At 32.4% G+C, this 22,320-nt stretch overlaps 1 protein-coding gene across 1 annotated transcript; it reads right to left on the bottom strand.

Annotated features, from left to right (window-relative positions):
• Window positions 1–300: 300 nt before the first annotated feature.
• On the bottom strand, window positions 301–16,031 carry LOC137919857 (zinc carboxypeptidase-like). Its single transcript, XM_068763068.1, has 11 exons — window positions 15,948–16,031; window positions 14,847–14,934; window positions 13,622–13,824; window positions 12,577–12,661; window positions 12,003–12,184; window positions 11,701–11,708; window positions 6,590–6,977; window positions 5,219–5,303; window positions 2,853–3,055; window positions 1,604–1,688; window positions 301–600 (listed from the first exon to the last, which is right to left on the bottom strand). Exons 2-11 carry the CDS (start codon window positions 14,920–14,922, stop codon window positions 344–346), a joined length of 1,572 nt encoding a protein of 523 aa, XP_068619169.1. The 5' UTR covers window positions 14,923–14,934; window positions 15,948–16,031; the 3' UTR covers window positions 301–343.
• Window positions 16,032–22,320: the final 6,289 nt, after the last annotated feature.

Genomic DNA, 22,320 nt, shown 5'->3' with positions numbered 1-22,320 from the left:
AAAAATATGTGATCGTCTATGTAGTGTTTGTACGAAAAAAGATATTAAAGTAGTAAGGGAAATAATTCGAAGAAATCCTGAACAAAACAAAAGATTTACTTGAAATGATTTAGGATTTGCAGCCTATAAGAGTAACATTGGTTATTTCTTAACAGATAATTTATAAAAAGGTCTATCAAAACAAAAGAATAATATCAAACTTGTTATTAGAAACTTGCAGTCTGCTTAAGTTTAAATATTTATTATTTATTACTAGTCTAATAAAATAAAATATATATTTGTTAAGATAGTAATGTTAGAATTATGAACACTTGCGATGAATAGGTTTAAATTCTAAGTTTGCTTAAAATACGTATGTTAATAGAGCAAGCAACGTCAACATGCTCGCTGTATATCTAGGCGCGCTGCTCATGTATCCAAAACGTTTCGCTTGATGGATCAAATCGATCAACGAATCCATCACTTCCTGGTTGTTCGGTAGAATTTGATCTTCTGGTAGTAAAAATCCATGAACACCGTTGTCTCGTAACTCGTAACAATATACCAGAGGTACTTTAAGACTTTCTTTCACCCAATCGACGCTTCCGCCCGTTGCCAAATCTAAAAAAAAATAATTATTTTGTCCCATAAATCAACGTCAAAACGAATGCGTGTGTCTACGAACGAAGCATCTATTGTATATATTAGAAATTACAATTCAAAAAGTATTTCTTTATATGGTTTTTCAATTTTTTTATTTTGTTTTCTTCAAACGATTTTGTTATTTTTTTTTTAAATCTATATGACTCCATTGATGTAAATGTTCCCAAAACCCGTAGCAATGACGTTTTTGTTTTTATTTAGCTGTAATAATTATACTTTTCCTTATAAATATTCTTAGAATCTATTTTAAATAATTAAAAAATCGGACATGACAGTCAAAAGCGGCTAAAATTTATGGAATGAATGAATAACAAAGATGTACTGTTTTATTTTGAGACATTGATCTGAATTGAAAAGTTGTTATTAACATTCTCGAGATATTTCTATGATATCGAATCAGGAATAATGAGACCCATACACAAACGAAAAAAGTTGAACAGTAACAGATGGCTGCTGGGCTTTAAATTGAGACCACGGACCGGTAATCCCAGCGTTGGACGTCCACTTACAAAATAAATGGATGACCTTATTAAGGCTGTCTGAAGAAACAGAATGCAGGCTGCATCCAACTGGTTCTATATATAACAAATTGTGATAATATAGCCAGCTATGGTCTAGGAACGAAGATGATGGAAGGAAGGTGATGCACGGGAGACTATTTGAATGTGAAGAAAGATGGAAGCTGTGAAGGATAGAAGGAAATTATAATGTAAGAGATTGTAAGCGATGTAAGGAAAAAAGTAAAAAAATAAAAAAATAAATGCCCCATACAAGGCAGGTAATAAAAGGAGGCCATGAAAAAAAAAACAGGTTCTATAAATCTATAGAGGAGGGCTATGTCCAGCTGTGGACATCCGACGCCTAAAGTGATGATGATAATGACACCATACCGAAGAGATTTCTTTTTTATTTTTTTACTAATGGCGTTATGTGTTATAAAAACTATGGTGGATTTACTTACAAATGGCTTCAGCTATATTTCCAGCGACGTACTTAGTGCCGTATCGAACTGATAAAGCACCCATAGCTCTTCGTCCAATATTCATCTAAAAATTCATAAGGATTTATAATGTAACAAATCTTAACTGTTATTCTCGGGAATGGCTTTATCTTACACACGTCTTTATATCTCGTATCACATAAGAAGAAACAAGGGTCTGTAGAAGCAACTAGATGAAAGTCGCTTGTTTCTAGGGCTCCTAAGGTTCCCTAGATATATATAGTATTCTTCTGATTCATGTCAAGTTTATCGAAAAACTTAGCAACAAATAGAATTGGCAAATATTTTTATGACATCTCAAATAGATGATTACAAAAATGCAAGCGTATATAAACGCATCTTAACTTTTGTTGACGACTACTAATGGCATCTGTCTGTCTGTTTGTTTGTTTACAACAGTGTAGTTGACAGAGCTCTTTAATATATATATATATATAAATATATATACACACATATATATATATATATATATATACATTTATATATATATATATATATAAATAGGGATGAGAAAGTGATCGCACGAATCGTAATTTTAAAAACTGTACATTGTTAAGGTGTCGTTAAAAACAAATAAGATTTTTAAAAAATTACAATGAGTAGTTGACTTCAAGTTAGTATTATAAAAGTTTACGATATAAGTTAATAAATAGTTTAAAAGACTTAGCAAATAATGTAACATGCGAAAACGTGAGCAAAAAAACGTACGGAAATATTAAACGCAATTTTTTATATAATTATAATGTGAAATATATATATATATATATATCTATATATAAATATATGTATATAAATTTATAATGTAATATAGTTCAAATTTAGTTTCTTGTTAGAATTAGGTGTTGATAGTATGATCGCTGTCATTAATGTTCAATAAATTATTATCATTAATATCAACATTGTCATCATTTCAGCCGCAAGACATCCACTGCCTGATATAGCCTCCTAACACTCGTCATAGATATCTATAGGACCGGTAGAAAGCAATTTGCATTTAGCAAACCATTATCGTTAACAATAACACTGAATACGCCTATTTCTATAATAGAAACATTCATCAGTGTTTAAATAAACATTTAGTTTTAAATTGACTGTTTTATTGCTCATTGCACCAAAGTTTGAATTACCGAAGTTCGAATGTTTAAAACTTTAACTCATCTGAATTTCGCAAGTGCAAAAAGTTTATAAAGTTTAATTTATTATTACTTACTGCATCGTGATAATTCGCCAGTGGTTCTGTTGTATTTCCAAATGGAATTAGAAGAAGGTGACCGAAGGAATGAAACGATAAGTACAGGTCGATTTCGCTGCTTATAGATCTTATATAACTTGAAAGTGATCTTGTCTCGGGTTCGGAAAAAGGTCCAAGCCCGGCAAAGATATCAGTCGCGGGATTACTGTTCGCACCATGAACTGTGATAAAATAAATAAAAATACTAAATTATAAAAGAAGTTTGGTTATTGATTTTAATACCTCTTGATACCATATATTGTACCTCTCGTGAAAAATATTCGCCAGTCCACCATATGTTTTTTGAATTTGATATGTTTTAAGTTGCATTACTAGCCGATATAGATGATGCAGCTTCATCGAAATTGAGTCTGCAGAAACAGGAGGTCCGCGAAGTAAAAAAATTACGCTGGGTGATGGTATTTCAGTTACATCGAAGAGTGAATACACCCGTGTAGGTGTATAATGTAGTGTACCTGACCGCCCTCGCTCGAACGCGGGCTAGGCGGGCGCGGCCGCCATGTTATGAGTAGTATGATGAATGTTCGCCGTAACGCGGCCGATAAGGGCTCGGTATGCCACGAATGTCCTGGCGTCAATATAAGGAGCGGAATTTATTTAAATTCCGCTTCAAGGGCGGCGATGCAGAGAAAGCGCTCCGGAGTACCATATGTGCCTATCTAATACATAAAATTCTCGTGTCACGGTGTGCGTGATTGAACTCCTCCGAAACGGCTCGACCGATTTTCGTGAATCTTAGCGTACATATCGGCCAGGGTAAAGAATCTGACAACATCTATTTTTCATCTCCCTTAATCTTAAGGGTGGTCCACCCCATATTTTAAATTTTTTAATTTTTTTTAGTCAAATTTTTTTTCATGTTTTTGAGATACAGCATACAAAAATACACACAACACTTTTCACCCCTCTACGATCAACCCTTATTTTTTATTTGTTAATTAAAAACTTTAATTTTTTTTGCAAAACAACATTTACCGGATCAGCTAGTCTTGTAATAATATTGAAAATCAAGCCGATATTTTCAGTGTTTTCTTAGTGGTAAAAAGTTAGTTATTCCATATTCCGTAAGCTATTTTTTAATCTGACCATTACATTTTGTAATCTTAAATCCGAGTGGTAGATTTGCATTTTGTGTTACTTTAATGTTAATCATGTTTACATTAACCCTTAATAGCCTGATTTACGAAAGTTTTTTTTTAATATTACTGTGTTTGCTTGAGGGTCTAGATGAAGGGAAAAATAGTTTTTTTTTTTAATTTCGTTGGAAAAAATATTATACAACAGTAAAATACGTACAGCCAACCTATAAAAAAACTAATAGTAATGTAAACATTCGATTTAAAAGATTGGTATCAAAATTAAAACTCTAGGCTATTAAGGGTTAAGCAGATTATTCACTACGTTTTCATATACGTTAAATTTTCTAAGTGCTTAAAGTGTTGGTTAGTAACTTAAATATAAAGTTGAACCTTCATAAAATTATATTGTTTTTATGATGGACGTTCATTAAAAGGCACATGACTACAAGTACTGGTTCTGCGCTGCCGCATCCTGAGACTTCCCGCGACATTTACTATGTCGTCACACCTAGTGGGTCCAACGGCCTTCGGTTTCACGAGCGATGTACCCCTCCCACTATTACTTCAGATGGGCAATCCTTCGGGCTATGTCACCCAACTTTGTTCTTCTTCGGATCTCCTCATGCCCTCTTTATTGCTCTTTAGGTGAACTTGAGCTTTCTCATAAGGCCCGTCATAAGTAACCGGTGAAGAGTCTTAACACTTAATTTAGTTCATAAACTTAAAATATACTTACCAGCAATTGTTCAACTAAAGTAAACAATCTATATAACTACGAATAAATCAATTAGAACTTATTTTGTATGCGATGAAAGTGGTATCAGGAGGTATAACATTAAAATCTATCTTCAACTTGTTAGAACTGTAATGAGGGAACATCAGCTCGTTTCTGGTACGTGGATTCTGAAGCAGTATTGGTAGAAGAATTTCAAATTGATTTAGGTAAGGAGACGAGTCTGATCAGTGAAGATAGCTAAAATATTACAATGAAGGCTCTCTGACCTTGCTGAACTGGTTGTTAGCCTCAAGCGCTGTTCACGACCTCTCTGTATATATATCGAGTGGGCCCAAGAACCGCACAGTGTAACCATGGTATGCTATGAAGTTACATCAGGTATATATGAAGAAATAATTAATGTAAATGCAAGATAAGCTTCAGTAAATACGTCATTTATATAGAAAAAGGTCTAGTAATAGTCAAAATATCTTGACCAGATATTTATAGCAAAAAATATGATTATTTACCAAGCCAATTGTTATTCCAGTTTCTATTCAAATCAACACCAAAGTGAGCACCAAACGGACGTCGATTCTTACGCCACATTCTGTTCTGTAACGTTTATTTCAAAACTGTATTAACAAAAGTTAATCGTAATAAAAATATGTTTAATGCTTACAAAAACATACATTTTTTTATAATTTACAACTAAAACAACACTTAACTTTAAACTTTTGCATTTCAATCGTGATTACAAAGCTGATGTCAAATTTAATATACAATACCCGGCGATAAATATTGCACATCGACATTTGGAAAGAGACAATCGGCTAATTTCGTTAGTAACGCTCTACGAAGCCGAAATTAGCCGATTGTCTCTTTCCAAAGGTCGATGTGCAATATTTATAGCCAGGTCTTGTACTCTTATTTAAAATTATATTTATTACGTATATGTCCATCGTCTAATTGTAAACCGCAAACATTTTCATATCAAATACCAAATGATAAACATTTATTATTACAATGGTATTTAGATAACGCGATAAAGTGTCTTAATTATATTTGTTAATAGATTTTGGAACACCGTGACTGTGACTATTTCTAATAAAATTAGTGGTATAAAATATTATTTTTAATTATACATTTAGTACAAAACTATATCTTCTTTTGAATCTATTTTTCTTAGTTCTCTATTAAATCGTCATCGTTGTCTTTTTAGCCCATAGACAGCAAGTGAAAAGCATATTACTCCCCTAAAGATATCTATGAGGATATACCATGATCGCTACACTTGACAGGCGGGTTGACAACAGCCCTAGTATTATTTATTTAAACACTTTTTATACATTTCACGTATAGCGGCGAATTTAATTCCGAAGACATTCTCTGCCAGTCAACTGTTTAGGCGATGCAGAAATAAATTAATAAAGGTTGTTGAAAGTAGTCAATATCAGCACAAAAATGTAATAAAAAAGTAAACTCAAATTGTGAAGGAAAATAATCAAATAAAACACCTTATATAAATATACTAACGGCTACGACATAATATTATAATATATAATTATTATATACTATTTCTAATAATATAATAAATAAAAAAATACTGGTATCGTGATGATTCCTTCAGACCGTCGAGCAATAGCTTTCAAACCTTCGCTTAAGGTACGCAGAAGATGCTGCTGTCCATCCTCTGGTCTGTTCTGGTCTAGTCTTCAGATTGTATACAATGAGTGGAGTGGAGAATACTTCGCGTTAGACATCTACCTTCAAGGTGGAAAACTATATAAAATGTATAATAATGGTTGGAAATCTATATGAGGAGCCTGTATTCAGTAGTGGACGTCTTACTGCTGAACTAATGATGATGATAAAATAGTATCAGTGATTATTCTTACCACTTCGTGACTCCATATGTAACCATCAGGGTTGGTGACAGGAAATATATACCAATCGAAATCAACAGCCGCGGCTCTGGTTTCCGCATCTCTGCTAGTTAGTAGTTCATTAATAATATAACATACAGTTGCAGGTGAGATCCATTCTCTAGCATGTATACCTCCTTCTATAAACACTGCTCTTCTACCAGATCCATGTGATATTTTGATTCCTTTTATATCGTGACCTTCATATGATCTACCTCCGATGATAGCAGACGCAACATTAGAATGTGCTGATATCATGTCATTTAACCAAGCATTGATATCATCTAACTTGTAATATCTATCCCATGTCATATTCCTTGGATTGTTTCTTGTGTATGTTGCAACTTTTTGTTTATCTATTACTCTTGAGATAAAACAACATAAAATATGAATCATATTTTTCTATTCGAAAGTTAAAAGCAAATCTAGATCATGAGTTATTTTTTATTATTTTAGATCAAATCTAATTCTGATGATGCATGAAATTAGGCCGGAAAAGAAGTTTTATAAAATTATATAGGTATAAGGGATGACCAGAAAGTAATGTCGATTCTGTCGACAAATTTTGAAAAAAAAAAGGAACAATTGATTTTTACCACTCGGGTATTGAAAATTTGTATACTAGATGGTAAAATGATGTTGATAAGAAAGAAGATATTGTCGATTAGAAATAAAAAAAATGTTAAAAATGTAGTCGTGTGAATTTAACTTAAGAAAACGACGTTACTTTCCGAACGTTACTAATATAAATAAAGTTAGAAGGAGTAGAATTTAAACTAAATGTCTCTTAGATATAACTGTAATAAAATACTCACTCCTGAATATTTGGTAGTGTGATGATAAATTCAATATTAGTCGTATTTAGAAGACTTTCTAACTGACTTCTGTCTTGTGGACTCGAGAGAACGCTCACGTATTCCGAAGGTATCGATGGATATTTCCAAAAATCGTATTTAATTTCATTTTTCTGCAGATCTTGTAGGATTTTGACTTGATTATCATTTTTCGGGAATATTTTATAAAGGGCATAGTCATCGAAACGGATTTTCTGGGACGACACTATCGCTAAGAGCGTTACGAAATTGATTATAAACACTTTCATTGTGTTAGTGATACACAAGTGATTGTAACAACACTTATTTACTATAATGTGCGCACTTAATTCATTATCGAATCGCACGAGATTATGATAATTGATAACATCGTTGGATTAAATATTTATGATATTATTAACTAAAGGTTGTCTCGATTGTATGAAGTATGTTGTAATTTTTAAGTGTTATTTGACGTTATTAGAAAATCATCGGTAGTTTAGTAAATAAAGAGCTTAACTAGCGATCTTGTTTTGCGATTTTGATACTCGATGCGATCATACAGTGTATTTTTTACTACAATTTGGGTGCACAGATTGGTAAAGAATATCATTGCGAAAAAACTGTTATATCCATCCGAAATTTAAAAAATCTGTAGGAAAATGTGTTATCATAGGCGTACGAAAACACTGCTATTTTTTTTAACATTTCTGTTAATAATTGACGAGTTTTTGACATATGATTATTAATTTATTTTTACAGTTGTTTTTTTTTTAATTTTTTCTCATCACAACATTTTTTTCTTCCCTAGCAAAAGTAAACTTCCTCAAAGTTATTTAAATATATTCTATTTGTTGTTGTATTTGTAATTATTCTTTATCTTCTTTTCAGATAACAGATGCCCAATGCATGGTACAGGCCTTTCCCTCATATAACGACGATGACTAGAATTGGGCAACGCAAGCCTTCGCCTTGCAGTGAGCCTCTATCGGTTGAGGATAATGAGAAGAAAATGTTTTTCTTTCTAATGTCATGTGTACGTTAAATAGTATTAAACAAATCAATCTTTATCTCTGTTCAAACAGTACTAGGCACATTTAAAATTTAAGATTGATGATGGTAGTCCAGAGAACTGAGAATTGCGATCGTAGGTCGCGTTTTCCTTTCTCAGGATACAATCTTATTACATAGGATTGCCACAGCTAGCAAACAAGTTTCCAGAGGATGGGTAGCAGCGTTCTCTGCGTACCATACCGCATTGCGATCGCCAGTCTGCCTGCAAACCATATTATTATATATATATAGCAATTATGGTATATCACCCATAGATATGTTTATCGGTGATCGTTTCTGGACTCAAACAACGATAGCGATGCCTTTATTGAAAACTAAGAAAAATATGTTCAAAAGAGGATATCGTTTTGTATTAAATGTCCAATTAACAAAGAATTGAAGAAATTGTAAAAGAATTAGCACAGAAGGCAGGGCAACATCAACCATCGTGACCAACTAAGAGAAAGGCCTGTTACAAGCAGAGAGCGTCTATCGACTGAAAAAGAGGAATGGGTTGATACGTGGGATGAGTGTTCCCATATTCATAATAACTAAAGTTTTATTAAGGAGTTCAAGAACATAAAGTATGAAGTCATTGATGCGTAGATATTGAAGACAAATTGGCAAGTCATACAATTCAATATCAACGGACTACTTAATTAAAAACTTTCCTCGCATTTCGCACCCGGGATTTAGGTTAGGAAGTAAATCAACTCTGATATACTTTTCGCTTTTATCGTCGCTTGGACTATAAACTGTTTTCAAATCTTGGCCGTACTCCAGGACTGCAGCGAGTATATGTTATTTAGCCTTTAGAGTTAAGCCATGCACTTTGACTCGCACTAAGCACACAACCATTTCATCGACAGTTTTATCTGACAACTAACTTTTGTCCGCGACACTGTTGAAATAAATTAGAATCGTTCATCCTTTGTAAGCGATTTTAATTTATTTTTTATTCTAGAAAAAAGAAAGAAAAACCGGACAGTTACTTGACATTCTAAATATAAAATTTTACAAAAAAACCGGTTAGTTATTATTAATAGCACTAAGCATATTTTTAAAAACTTTGTGGGATTCTTTCGTTCATTTTTGCATTTAAAACTTTAGATAAAATACATTTCTTGGTGTATTTTCTTCTTCATTTTCCAGCCTATGTAAGTTCACTGCAAGGATAGGGCTCCCCTACAGATGCCATCTCTAGTGGAGACCAATGCATCATGACCGGTCTGGCGCTGCTCCCATCTCGTTAGGCGACTTTCGCGACCATAAATATTTAATGGAATCAGGCGTTATTTTGCGGAAGTTCATCCTTAGGAAGAAAAGGACCAATATTTAGTTACTTCTGCACATGCAGTGGTAGTCGAGTGTGTATCAAACACAGAGTCATGACTCTGTATTTTTTAACGGTGGCAGTTGTCCTTTTCTTCCCATAATTATGTCATCGGTCCACTTAATGGAGGCCTAGCAACGGCCTTCAGATATACGAGCAATGTGCTCTACGCACCGCCTCTTCAAACAAGCGATTTTTCAAGAGAGAGATCCACAGAAGAACCAAAGTCATGTCGATGACTTTGGTTCATCTATGGATCTCCTCCCCATTGCTCTTCAGGTGAACTTGAGCCTTCTTGTAAGTCTCAAATATCATATTTATGAACTTTTAAGAATGTTTTAATTCATTTTAAACTAAATAAAAAATAGCCTTAATTTTTATTACTAAGTAGTAGTCGCCTCTTTGGCGTTGGCCTCTTCTATACCCCTCCATCACGTATCCATAAGGGTTCCTGGCTAAAGATTTTATTCCACCTTTTATTGTCAATGTTATATTAACCTCGGATAAATCATTTACAAAAAGATAAAATGTAATTCTTGATGTGTATCGTATATTATAGTCATGATAAAGACAGACCACACACTCATTAAGCCAGTCGGAAAATATTGAGTGTGCTTAGTTTGGTGTTAATACAATTTCAAGCAGCTCTGACGAACCCTGTAAATTTTTTTCGGTCTTTTTAGTATTATCTAGATCAATATTTTCCAACCTTTTTTGTTCTATGCCTCATCTTAGCTTTTCTAAAATTCTTCCGCCCATTTACTTACTTGTGTCAAGTCCACTTTCGGATTGCCTCCCTTAAACATATTGCCTCCCTGCTGGCCGTGGGCCCCACGTTGGGAAACACTGAATTAAATAGTGTTAGGCTAATCAAGAGAGGTTAACATAAAATAAACATCGTTGTTATTCATCTAAATTCCCATATTTTACACTGGAATTGAAAATACATAAATATGTACTTACAAAAAAAAATAAAAATCACTCATGTAGTAATAAACTAAAATGTTGATTCTTCTCTCTCTCTCTCTCTCTCTATATATATATATATATATATATATATATATATATATATATATAGGATTGAAACGGCAAATTTACATTGCCAGGAGTGTACATATATAGACAAAGCATTAACAACAATTACTACATGTCATAATGTAGGGTTTCAATTTGACGCAGTCTGTTATAACCAATGAATGGGACGGATATAATGATTTACGGAACATTATGTAGTATGTACATACATATTAATGTTCCACGGGCATTCCAGTATTTCAGAATAGTTCACATAGCTTGCAGCTATAAGTAAAGGTGACCTCCATAATATTTATTTATTTTATTTTAGTTAGTTGTACATATATATGTACATGAAAGCACAGGACAAAAACAAAAGAAGGCATAATAGGTTTAAGAAGCGGAACAAACGGTGGTTTTTTTAGACAATAATTTTATGTTTATTTATGGCCTCTGTTCTCCTTGCATGTGGAATGCTTAAAAAATCTATTTTTTATTTCACTTTCTTCTTTCACACTTCTTAAGCACTTTTATTATTCATATGTCTTTCATCGCTTTTCTTCATTAATCTTTATTCTGAATCTCACAGTAGTTTTAATTAGACATATTTTGTACTTTAATTTGTTTCATTATATATTCAATGACTCTTTAGTCACTAATCGAACTATACCATATATATATATATATATATATATATATATATATATATATATATATATATATATATATATATATATATATATATATATATAATTATACATATATATAATTATATATATGTTTATATATATATATATATAAAAGGTATAGTTTTTTCAATTTTTTTTATTCAACTTATTTTAATTTAAGTCTAATTCTATTGGTAGGAAACTGACTTAAATTTCTGCGGTACCTAAAGAATGTGGGAGACTCTCTTCGTCGCCCACCAGTGGGCTAATGCTATCCATCTCTATACGCTTCTCTAGCTCTATGAAGTCCTCCAAATATAATCATATAAGTATAATATTACAAAAAATGTACGAAGAAAGACGCTGGATACAGATCTCAACCAGTCTTACCGCTAAATCAATGATTTATGTATATAGTACGAAACTTCCGTTTAAAACACTGAAAAGGTATTTATTAAAAAAAAATAATCATTTAGAACAGTTTGTAATACCTTTATTATTTATAACACTTTAATAAATATAGCCTCCCTAATTATGGCCATAACAGAATCAAATGTTTCCTCGCAGGACGGCAAAATTTGGTTCACGGGCAGCGTGTACCCCCAAAGTCTGTCTCTTAGTTGGTAAGTTGCCACAACAGGTGGATTGAAGCGATGTTTGACCCAATCCGCTATAGTACCGGTGGATCCATCTGTGATAATTTACAAAATTGTTATATAAAGATAAACCAAACATCTTTTTTCTTAATAAAGCACTGTCGTTGACTACTTCATCATTACTTAGAACCAATAAAAAACTAAATATTTAAAAATATTAAGGATTAATTCCTTTCTAAATTAAATATCTCTACTTGGGTCAAAATGCGACAATATTATTGTCTAAAAAAAATTACTTTGGATATTCTTTTTACCAACAAAGAATGCATCACAATTTTATATGGAATGAGAAATATAAATCAGAAAGACTTAATAGATATAAAATTTTGTTTCTCAAAAGTAAGAAGTATGAATTCCACAACTAGTCATATGCACACAAAGAATAACATAGAATTTATTTTTGTTTAATTGGTAAAAAATTACTTACCATGCACAACTTTTGAGGTTCCAACAAGATACTGTGTGTTGTACTTAACAGCCAACGATCCCATAGCCCGTCTACCAATTGTTATCTGTAGTAAATGACATTTGAATTAATCAAATAAATTAATTATTATAATTTGAACATCAAAAAGTGTTACATAATGAATTAAATTTAAACATAGAATAGCTAAATTAAAATCTAGTTAATTGTTCATTTCGATTTATAATTGAATAAATTATGATTTAAATCAATTAGATACAGATAAGTGAAATAAAAAAACACCAAACTATTAAGCTATATTATGTTAAAAGCCATCTATTAGATGTTTATTGAAAGATAGCATGCATAATTATGATATTAAAATTAACATCCACATAAAATAACAGTAAAAGGCTGGAATATAAACTAAGAAGGAAATTTAAAAAGGAAAAAAAACTGTAAATACTATAGTACAGTCTTTGCAGTTTTATGGTGGGGTATGGTGACTATGGATAAAACAAGTCTTGTATAGAGGCCTTGTATGGGATGATATGGTGAAAAATTTTTTTCAATCAGAAAGATGGCCACAAAACAGAAGGATGACGACTTCAAGAAGATAAAGAGAGAGAAGTAAACGTTGTGAAGGCATATCCAGCAGTAAATGTAGATCAATGACGATTATATGAATTTTCAATCTTGTGAACTGATTTGTAAATAATTTTTTTAATTTTACACTTCACTAAGGGGCGGTAGTGGCAGTTCAGTGGTAATGGACAGAGACTTGCGATCGCGAATTTAAACTTTGTGCATTAATTATATCTAATCTCCCCTGCCCACAAACAAGTTCCCAAAGGATATGCATCCTTTGCGTGCTAAGCGTGGCGATTGCGGTATATCGTCCCGGTAGATAAGTTTTGGAGGATGCCAACCTTATCGTAGGCGTCTATGGGCTAAAACGACGACTAACGCATATGAAACAAGTTGACATATAACACATAATATATACTGTGCCAAATACAAAGCACACACTATTGTTATAAAATTGTATTAAATAATAGTTTGAATTTACCATATCCTGATAGTTATAAATAGGTTCGGAGCTGTGAGCGAATGGTATCAATAACCTTTGTCCAAAAGCCCTCATAGACAATAAACCCGCTAGATTAGATCCGATTGTTCTTATGTATTCGGACACATATCTAGTCTCCGGCTCGGAGAACGGGCCAAGGCCTATATAATTATTCTGGGACGGATCGAAGCTTCCACCGCTGACTGGAATTTGTAAATTAATAGGTTATTCATAATCGGTTTTATTTTTGTTATTTTATAGTGATGGTTACTTATTTTTTAGTGTTGTATACAACAAATATTCTCTTTTTCACATAGGTATTGTTTTTTTTTTATTTGGATATGTATTCCACCGACATTAGTGTCTGTGTTTTTACAATTACGTTTAACATTTACGAATTTTTTTTAGCTCAAATTACTAAGTTAAATCGTAAACTGTTTATAGGTAAGATAAAATCAACTAAGTAATTATTTTTAAAAAAAAATCATAGGTTTCTTGTTTGTATTTAACGTCGCCTTAACAATGTCTAGTTTGTGGTGGTGTGTGTGGTTGCCGTATTCATCATATCGATGAATCTTGCGATTGCATCTTAAGTCTCGTCCGTGTTATACACTCAGGAGATTGTGTGACGTGATATTGCTTTCATCGCAAGATGGACATTGTTTTGCAGCTCGAGTCAAATAGATATCGCTAAGTTCAAAGAATTACACTTATTTAATAAAGGCTTTTTATTAGAAAAAAACTTGTTGTTTTAGTTTCCTTATCATCATCATTTCAGCAGTATTCGGGTATCCGCTGTTGGAAGTAAGCGTTTCTTACAGATTTCCAATAAGACAGGTAGGAAGCGGCCTGTACGGTTGTCGTTAAAATCACATCACAATATAAATGATTTTAAAATTATACATATATAGCTTTGTTCGAGGTAGGTTTATGCATTGTAGTGGTGGTCTTTCGGGTAATATGATGATAATGGTGATGAAAGGTTGGGAATCGATTTATTTATTAATACCTATATTAAGGATAGTGTAAACGTGATCACATAAAATAATATATGTTGCTGGCAATACTCAAATCTGGCCGCGTTTGGAACCAATGCAGCTTAAAAGATAAGCCAATCTTGATTCTAGTTTGTATCAAATCAGATTTTTCTGTAATTCCATTTATTGATCGCTATGATTCTTAGTGTACAGTAATATGTTTAAATTAAAAAGACACGTATTCTTACCGCCCCATTGTGAATTCCAGTTTTTAGATAGATCAACACCTATTTGAGATCTACCAGTTGGTCTTCGATTTTTCATCCAAAGTCTCACCTATAAGTAATACACATTGTTAATAGTATAATACAATATTTTTTAGGTATGTTAAAAAATCGATATTATGGAAATACACCCGCAAAAAGCGAAGTAGGCTATGCGATGTGGATGAATAAATGAGTAGATAGACGTGTTTGTATCATATCCATCCCTAAAGTTATTATATATGTGTATAAATATATACATATATATGTATGTATATGTACATATATATGTGTGAGTGTATATGTACATATATAAGAAGTGTGAAATTTGTCATAATGAATAAAATAATGTAACGTAAAACATAGTAATTAGAGAAAAGGTTTTTTTATTACACATTTGATGACTATGTGGTTAATCTAATTTCTATTTCATATATCTCTTATGTTTTTCTATCACGACGTTCAATAACTTGTCTACTTTTTTCACCTGCAGCGGTATACCTTGCCCCGGTAACATTGACTGATAGTGTGTACACTAAGGGTAAAAAGAGTAAATAAATAACAAACATATGTTAAAATATCTAGTTAGAAATGAACTCCTGTAATAAATAGATAATATTAAAAAAATAACGCCTAAAATAAAAAGGCACGCATATAACTGTGTCCTCTCTGTTATAAAATACCGTTGTGAATCATGGCCACTAACAAAGCAAACTGTCAAAATCTAGAAGTATGCCAAAATAAAAAAGTTCATCTTAAGTTGACACAGAATTAAGCTAGCATCACAGATGTAACAGAGGTAATATTACGACTGCAAATAAGACATAATGTATGCATGAAAGGAGAAGTGTGCCAAAGACGTAATAGAATGGTACCTGAGAGAAGGTAAATGCTAGAGAGAAAAATCAAAATGCAGAAGGAAAGATGACTTGAAAAAAAAAAAGAGGTGAGACATGGGAAAAGCGTATGATCGTAAAATGTAGAGAGATCTGGTGGAAGTCTGTACTGAAAAGCAGTTTTGTTTTTAAGACGCATTTGTTTATTAATAAAGGTATGTTGTATTATACTGCAATATGTAATACGTACAGAATTTTGTGTAAACTCATGTCCATCTGGATTAACAATAGGAAAGATGTGCCATTCGAATTGTTCTGAGGCAGCCCTGGCCTCGGGGTCATCTCCGGTCACCAACTGATTTATAAGATACGTTACAACTGTAGGTGACAGCCAATCTGCACCAACTTGACCCCCATCAATAAAGAAAGCCCGTCGTCCCGCGCGCCGGGATATTTTCACTCCTGTGATATTCCTTCCTGAGAAAACGAATTTAATTCACATAAATAAAACGTTCAAGTTTTGTCGATTGTCAAATATATTCTTCCTTTAAATTTCTAAAGATATATATTTATCAAATACTGCAGTGCCATAGTTGTGGATATGATCAAAAGTACCAAACATAAAACAGTACCGTATATACCATATAACAGAACCGAAAAATAAAACGGATCGATTAAGCGTGTTAAAACAGGAGTAAATGAAAACAAAAGTAAAAAAAGAATTGTTAATAAAATATAATGATAATAATAAAATATTTATATAAGAAAATTAGAAATAATGTAATCAATTTAAAATCTTGCTAAAAAAAATGTGATTTCTAAAATAAGGGAATAAAGATCATATTTAAAATTTAAAGCGCTCAAAACTAGACCCCCATCTATATAGGTACGTATACCCCTGTGCATGAATAAAATAAATAAAAAAGAAATATTAAACATAAATAAAATCGGAATGTCTGTTTGAAATATTAAAATAACCATTTTATTCTACATATCTATGAATACATAAGCTAAAATTATTTTGGTCTGTCTATCTGATCCGGCTAATCTTTGAAAAGGCTGTACCGATCTTAACGTGACTTATACAGACTTTAAAAAAAATAAAATGCGAGAAAACTTTTGCGTCCCAAAACTATTACCTATTTAACGAAATTACTAAAAATACATTGTTCATAGGTTTGAGGAAAAATCGAGAGGAAAAATAGCGAAATCTCTTTATAATCTGCTAGAGGAAAAATGCTTGTCATGACCGAAAATCTTCTGCTTAGATTTTTAGCAACACTAGTAAGATCGTTTAAATTGATCAGATAGAGAGAGTAATCTGGTCCGTTAAAATATATCTGAAATACAATAACAAATAAAATTTATTCATAATTATGCTTTAAAAAAGAAGAAAACGATTTGTGTACCTTCATAAGATTTTCCAGCGTGAATTAAAGTGACCACAGATCTGTAATTTCTGGCTAGATGTTCGAACCATTCGTATATTTCATCTAAAGTCTGGTAATTTGTCCAGTGTAGTCCGGTTTCGCGTTTTCTTCTCGAGTTTGATTGTTCATCGAATGCCCTGATAAGAGTTTAAATTGGATTAACTTTGACGCCAGAAAATTTTGAAATAAAACATGATGAAGAATTGAACCTCAAAGCAAAATCAAACTTTAAATGAATAATATACTTTTTTTTGTTAATATTTTTTAAATATTTGTTTTAAATCTCTCCAGTGGCAAATCTAAAATTTATTGTGAAATTTTATTGGACACATATATAAACCTTCACCTTTTTTATACGCAAACTAAGAGTATACAGCTGAACGGAGTATCGCTGTTTTTTAAATAATTTGGATGTTTTGGAGAGTAAAAAAAATATTATTATGGATATATTGATGGACTGATCTCACCATAATGTCATAAATCAATAAATAGAGTTTTAAAAAACCTTTAAAATAAAATACTACTATTTCAAAACTCATTTACATTCGAAGATACTTTTTATTTTTAAAGTAAAGATGAAAAATACATTATGATTTTGTTGGTTATAGGATATTTATTTTACATTGAAAAAAATAAAATCGTGATCATTTTCTTATAATCTGTGTGACAAATTTGTGATTATCTGTGTTATGGTTTTGGATGTATCATCGAATAATCCAACTCATAACTCATTCCAACTTATTTTTAAGGTTGCGGGGAGTCGCTGGATAGAGGCAGTGCAAGACCTGTCATCGTGGCGATATATATGGGAGGCCTATGCCTTGCATTGTTTATCTATCGGCTGAAAAGAAGAAAAGGAAAGTCGGGTAAAATCAAAGAAGGCAGAAAATTATAAAAAAGACGGACGCATCTTGCGGTCGAAAAATTAAACATTGCAGTTCACGTCACGTATTTAAAATTGAATTAATGGTAATCAACCTTCGACGAGAGAAGATACCGTAAAAAGTAAATTCATTTCAAAAAAAAATTTCTTAACATTTAATTATGCAATACAAGGAATTATAATATTTTTTTTAGTTATAATTGGATTATGTGTCTTTAAACTGGAATATAATATACGCACTGTTGTTACACATAGTCATATAAGTCATCCATAGAAAACTACTAATACGCGATAGTAAGAAAAGGACCAATATTTAGCCACTTTCGCACATGCAGTGGTAGTCGTGCAATAATATGCATCGCCCGCCAGCCCGCTGATAAATGCGTATGCGGCAAACAATGCGAATCACACAACCGCCACCGCCAAATTACTAAACACGTGTTTCACCCCTCCACGGGGCATCTTCAGGAGTTATGTTATACCGATTAGTGCCAAACACAGAGTCAACAACGCCTGATTCCATTAAACACTAAAACGCGATAGTTTTCTATTAATCCTGTTTACTTAATATTAAATGAAAGTTGAATATTACTGTGAATATTTATGTTGTAGTTCCACAAATACAAGTTTTATTATATAATTCACCGGTTATCTGCAATTTAATACCCTGGAAAAAACTGCAATTTTCTGGTATTCATTTCATCTTTTTCTAGTCAACCATAATGACCTACTGAATACCATAAAGTACACTACTACAGTAAACTACTATTGAATACATAAAGACTAGACAAAATGACCTACTAGAGGGCGTAAATGATCTAACCATGTTATTTTTGTACTATTTTATTAATATCAAAACGACACTTACTTCTGAATATCTTCCAATATTACTTTATATTTAATATTCCGTTTAATAAGTTCGTCTTCGAATTCTTTTCTAGTTTGCGGCGGAGTTACAATACTGACATGATCATCTATCGTCGTAGGCACGCTCCAGAAGTCAAGATCTTTTGTAGATTCGTACAAAGTCTTCAGATATGCTAGGTGTTCCTCGAGTACAGGTTGAACATTGAATAAAGCATAATTATCATATCTAACTTTTTCTGACAATCCCGACACAAAACATAGACTTAAAATTATTAAATTATACATGATTGGAACACTTCATGACACAATTATAGTTGCACTAAATGGAACATTTTGTACGTATTGATAAAGAACTTATCAATGTATTGTAATCTCGAATTTGAAAAAGGAAATTCCAATACAAAATTCGTAAACGAACTGTAATTATCGACAGCCTATCAAACACTTTACTCCGTAATCTTTGAAACATAATTATGATAAATGAACTTATCATTATGACTCGGGTATCGATAACCATCTATTTTTCACCTATAGAAAAATTTTAATTTTACCCAAAGGTGCGTGTATGCTTATTAGATGTTGAAAACCTTTTTATGGTATTACATTTAGAATTATCGTCATTATCATTTCAGCTACAGAACGCCTACTGCTATATACGTGTAATTCCAAGAGTATTGGTAGAAAAGCTGCCTGCATTCTGCAACTTCCAGGACAGTGTCACCTATCTATCTTATGTTATAAAATATTTATTCATAGTTTTTATATTGTACAATATTTATTTATTTATTTTATATTCTTATTGTACACGTTAAGATACATTTAATAAGTTTTACAATAATATACAAAAAAAGTCCAATGGGCGGTCTTATCACACAAGGCAATCTCTTACAGAAAACCATAGTATAGAAAAGGTAAAAGTACCAATAATGGGTAATATATGTTTCTTATATCACAATGTGATAAATTAAAATATGCTTATCTAAAATACAGGTCTTAACCAGTTTTAACACGATAAGTCGATAGATATATTTAAGCAATAATTCAGAACATGTTTATGTACTCCTTTTTAATGTTTTGCCGCTGTAAGAGATCTTCCTTTTCTTCTTTTTCTTTTCAGCTGCTAGACGTCAAATATAAGGCATAGGCCTCCATCAAAAATTTCCACGGTGACCGATCTTATACTGCCCGCATACAGTGACTTCCCGCGAGGTACCCAAGCCAATCACCACTCAAGAACCTTTCGTCTGCAACAGCTATCGGTTGCAAGATCGATGTATCTCACCCACTGCCACTTCCAATGAGCAATTCGTAATAGATATATAGCTACTAAAAATGTCCCGATAATTTTTTAAAACGCAAAAAAAATTATAAACATTAAATTACCTGTCATTTTAATTCGTTAATTTTAAAGCGTAATTCGTGTAATTTATCAAATTATTTAATTTGTTGGAATATGCTTAGAAATAATATTTTAACAACTTTCAAATTCTTAGTTTATAAATAACAGTAATTAATGTTTCTCGCATTAAAAATTGAATTTTCTTGGCACTTTATTTATGTGTTCAGAAATTTTAAGTGAAATTAAGATAATAGAATTTAACATTATGTTATATATTGGTCAGGTCAAACTACAGTCTTCGATAAAATAATAGTCAAACTGAAGGCCTATGGACCTACTACGAGTATGTTACTTGGTGGAGGGTATGCTGCTAGTTGGCTAAGGCTTTGTGCAGATCTATCACTATTAAGCTCGCAGAAACAGGTCCTCGAGTTATTAATTTACGCTGGCCTATCGCGCTCAAGTTACAACGAAGACGTTTGCACGAAGAGGTACTTTATCTGTGTAGATGTATAGTGTTGTGACTGTGTGTTGTGAAGCGAGGATTACTCGTCGATTTGGAGCAACGCTGGCCGCCTTCGCATGCACGCGGACGAGCGCTCGCGGCCACCGGTGTCTTGAGTACTAGATAGTACTAGAACGGTGCTTCGCGCCATATGGTATACCGAAAAAGAAAATAGTAGAAAGAAAGAAAGTATCAAAGAAGGCCTCGCTAAGATCTGGATTTTAGTAACCTCAGAGGTAGAAAGATCACATATTAAAATTTACCAGATTTTAAATTCCAGATATTGAAGGAAACGTAAAAGGTAATAATAAAGATGAAAAAAATAATCCATTAGGTTTTGGTAAACAGACCAAGATATCGATGTCGATTCACTAAAATTAAAAATGAAAGAAGAAGTAACCAAAGAAATATATATATATATATATACTATGAAAACACATCGATGATAATGACAAAATTGGTAAATTTAATTTCCATTGTCACATAAATTACAGTTAAGTTATACACAGAGCTACGAGCGCAGCAATGAAATCGAACAATGATTTCGGTACACGTAAATAATCAGCGTTTATGATAAAATGCTTAATATGAATCAGCAATTAAGCCAATCGTTACAAAGCGGTCACAATGACAATTTGTAGTGAGAGTCCCCGCGCGAATTTACAAGATTGATTGCCCGAAGGTAATTAGCCACGGATCGGTGGTTAAGCGCGGCTCTTTGCAGTTCATTTTTAACTGTCGACGTTTTGACAGGTAAGCTGCGGTTGTATTTATTTTTCAACGGAAATTAACGGCGTCGAAAGAGTTGCGCTTTTGGTTTTACGAGCAATTAGGCTCGCGGAGATGTATTCCGAATGCGGCGCGTTGCCAATTCTGTATTGCGTTATTTTCCAAAATCAGATTTAAAATTCCGAATGCTATCATTTATTTTATATTGGATTTTATTTAACTTCCGTCTGCGTATCTACAGATAGTTCCCGTAGCAACTTCAAATGCTTCAACAACACGCTGAAACCAAAATTTAAAGAAGCTTTCGCTGAAGTTGTCGGCAATATAGAAGACGCAGATACAAAATCATCGAACACCACCGCGCACAACTCCATGAAACTTTCTGAAAATAGAAAAGCTTGGAAAAAAGCGGAGACTAACATTCTATCAACGACACTCAGTCATAAGAAAATTACTAAGAAGACGAATATTTAATTTACTGTCTGTTATGAATCAGAATAAAAACTTGACTACAATGTAAAATCTTTGAAATTTTTTAAAGTTGATTATTGTAAGGTGTAAATAGTTGATTGTTAAAGAGTAATTATTGAGTATGCATGCAAGTTTGCAAGTCTTGTTATAGAGGGCATAAATATGGGCACAGACGACAGCGGGAGGGTTGTAGATGAACAAAACGTAACATAAGGTTAACGCTAATGTTATATTTTGACTCAGGCTTAATAACATTAAAAAATGTTTTATTAGCAACTGTTTATAATACAATTCCAAGTAATAAAGTTTCATTTTACAGTTATATTATCATTAATGGTATTATATAGTCATGGATTTTAAGAGATAATAAAGCAGACAAAATGAATTGCTCTGCTATGG

The sequence above is a fragment of the Battus philenor genome, unplaced genomic scaffold, assembly GCF_028537555.1.
Source record: "Battus philenor isolate CCGP_79_NKW_IND1 unplaced genomic scaffold, ilBatPhil1.0.hap1 SCAF_17, whole genome shotgun sequence".
NCBI lineage: Eukaryota > Metazoa > Arthropoda > Insecta > Lepidoptera > Papilionidae > Battus > Battus philenor.
Note: the sequence above shows the minus strand (reverse complement) of the source record. Positions and strands in the feature narration are given on the sequence as shown.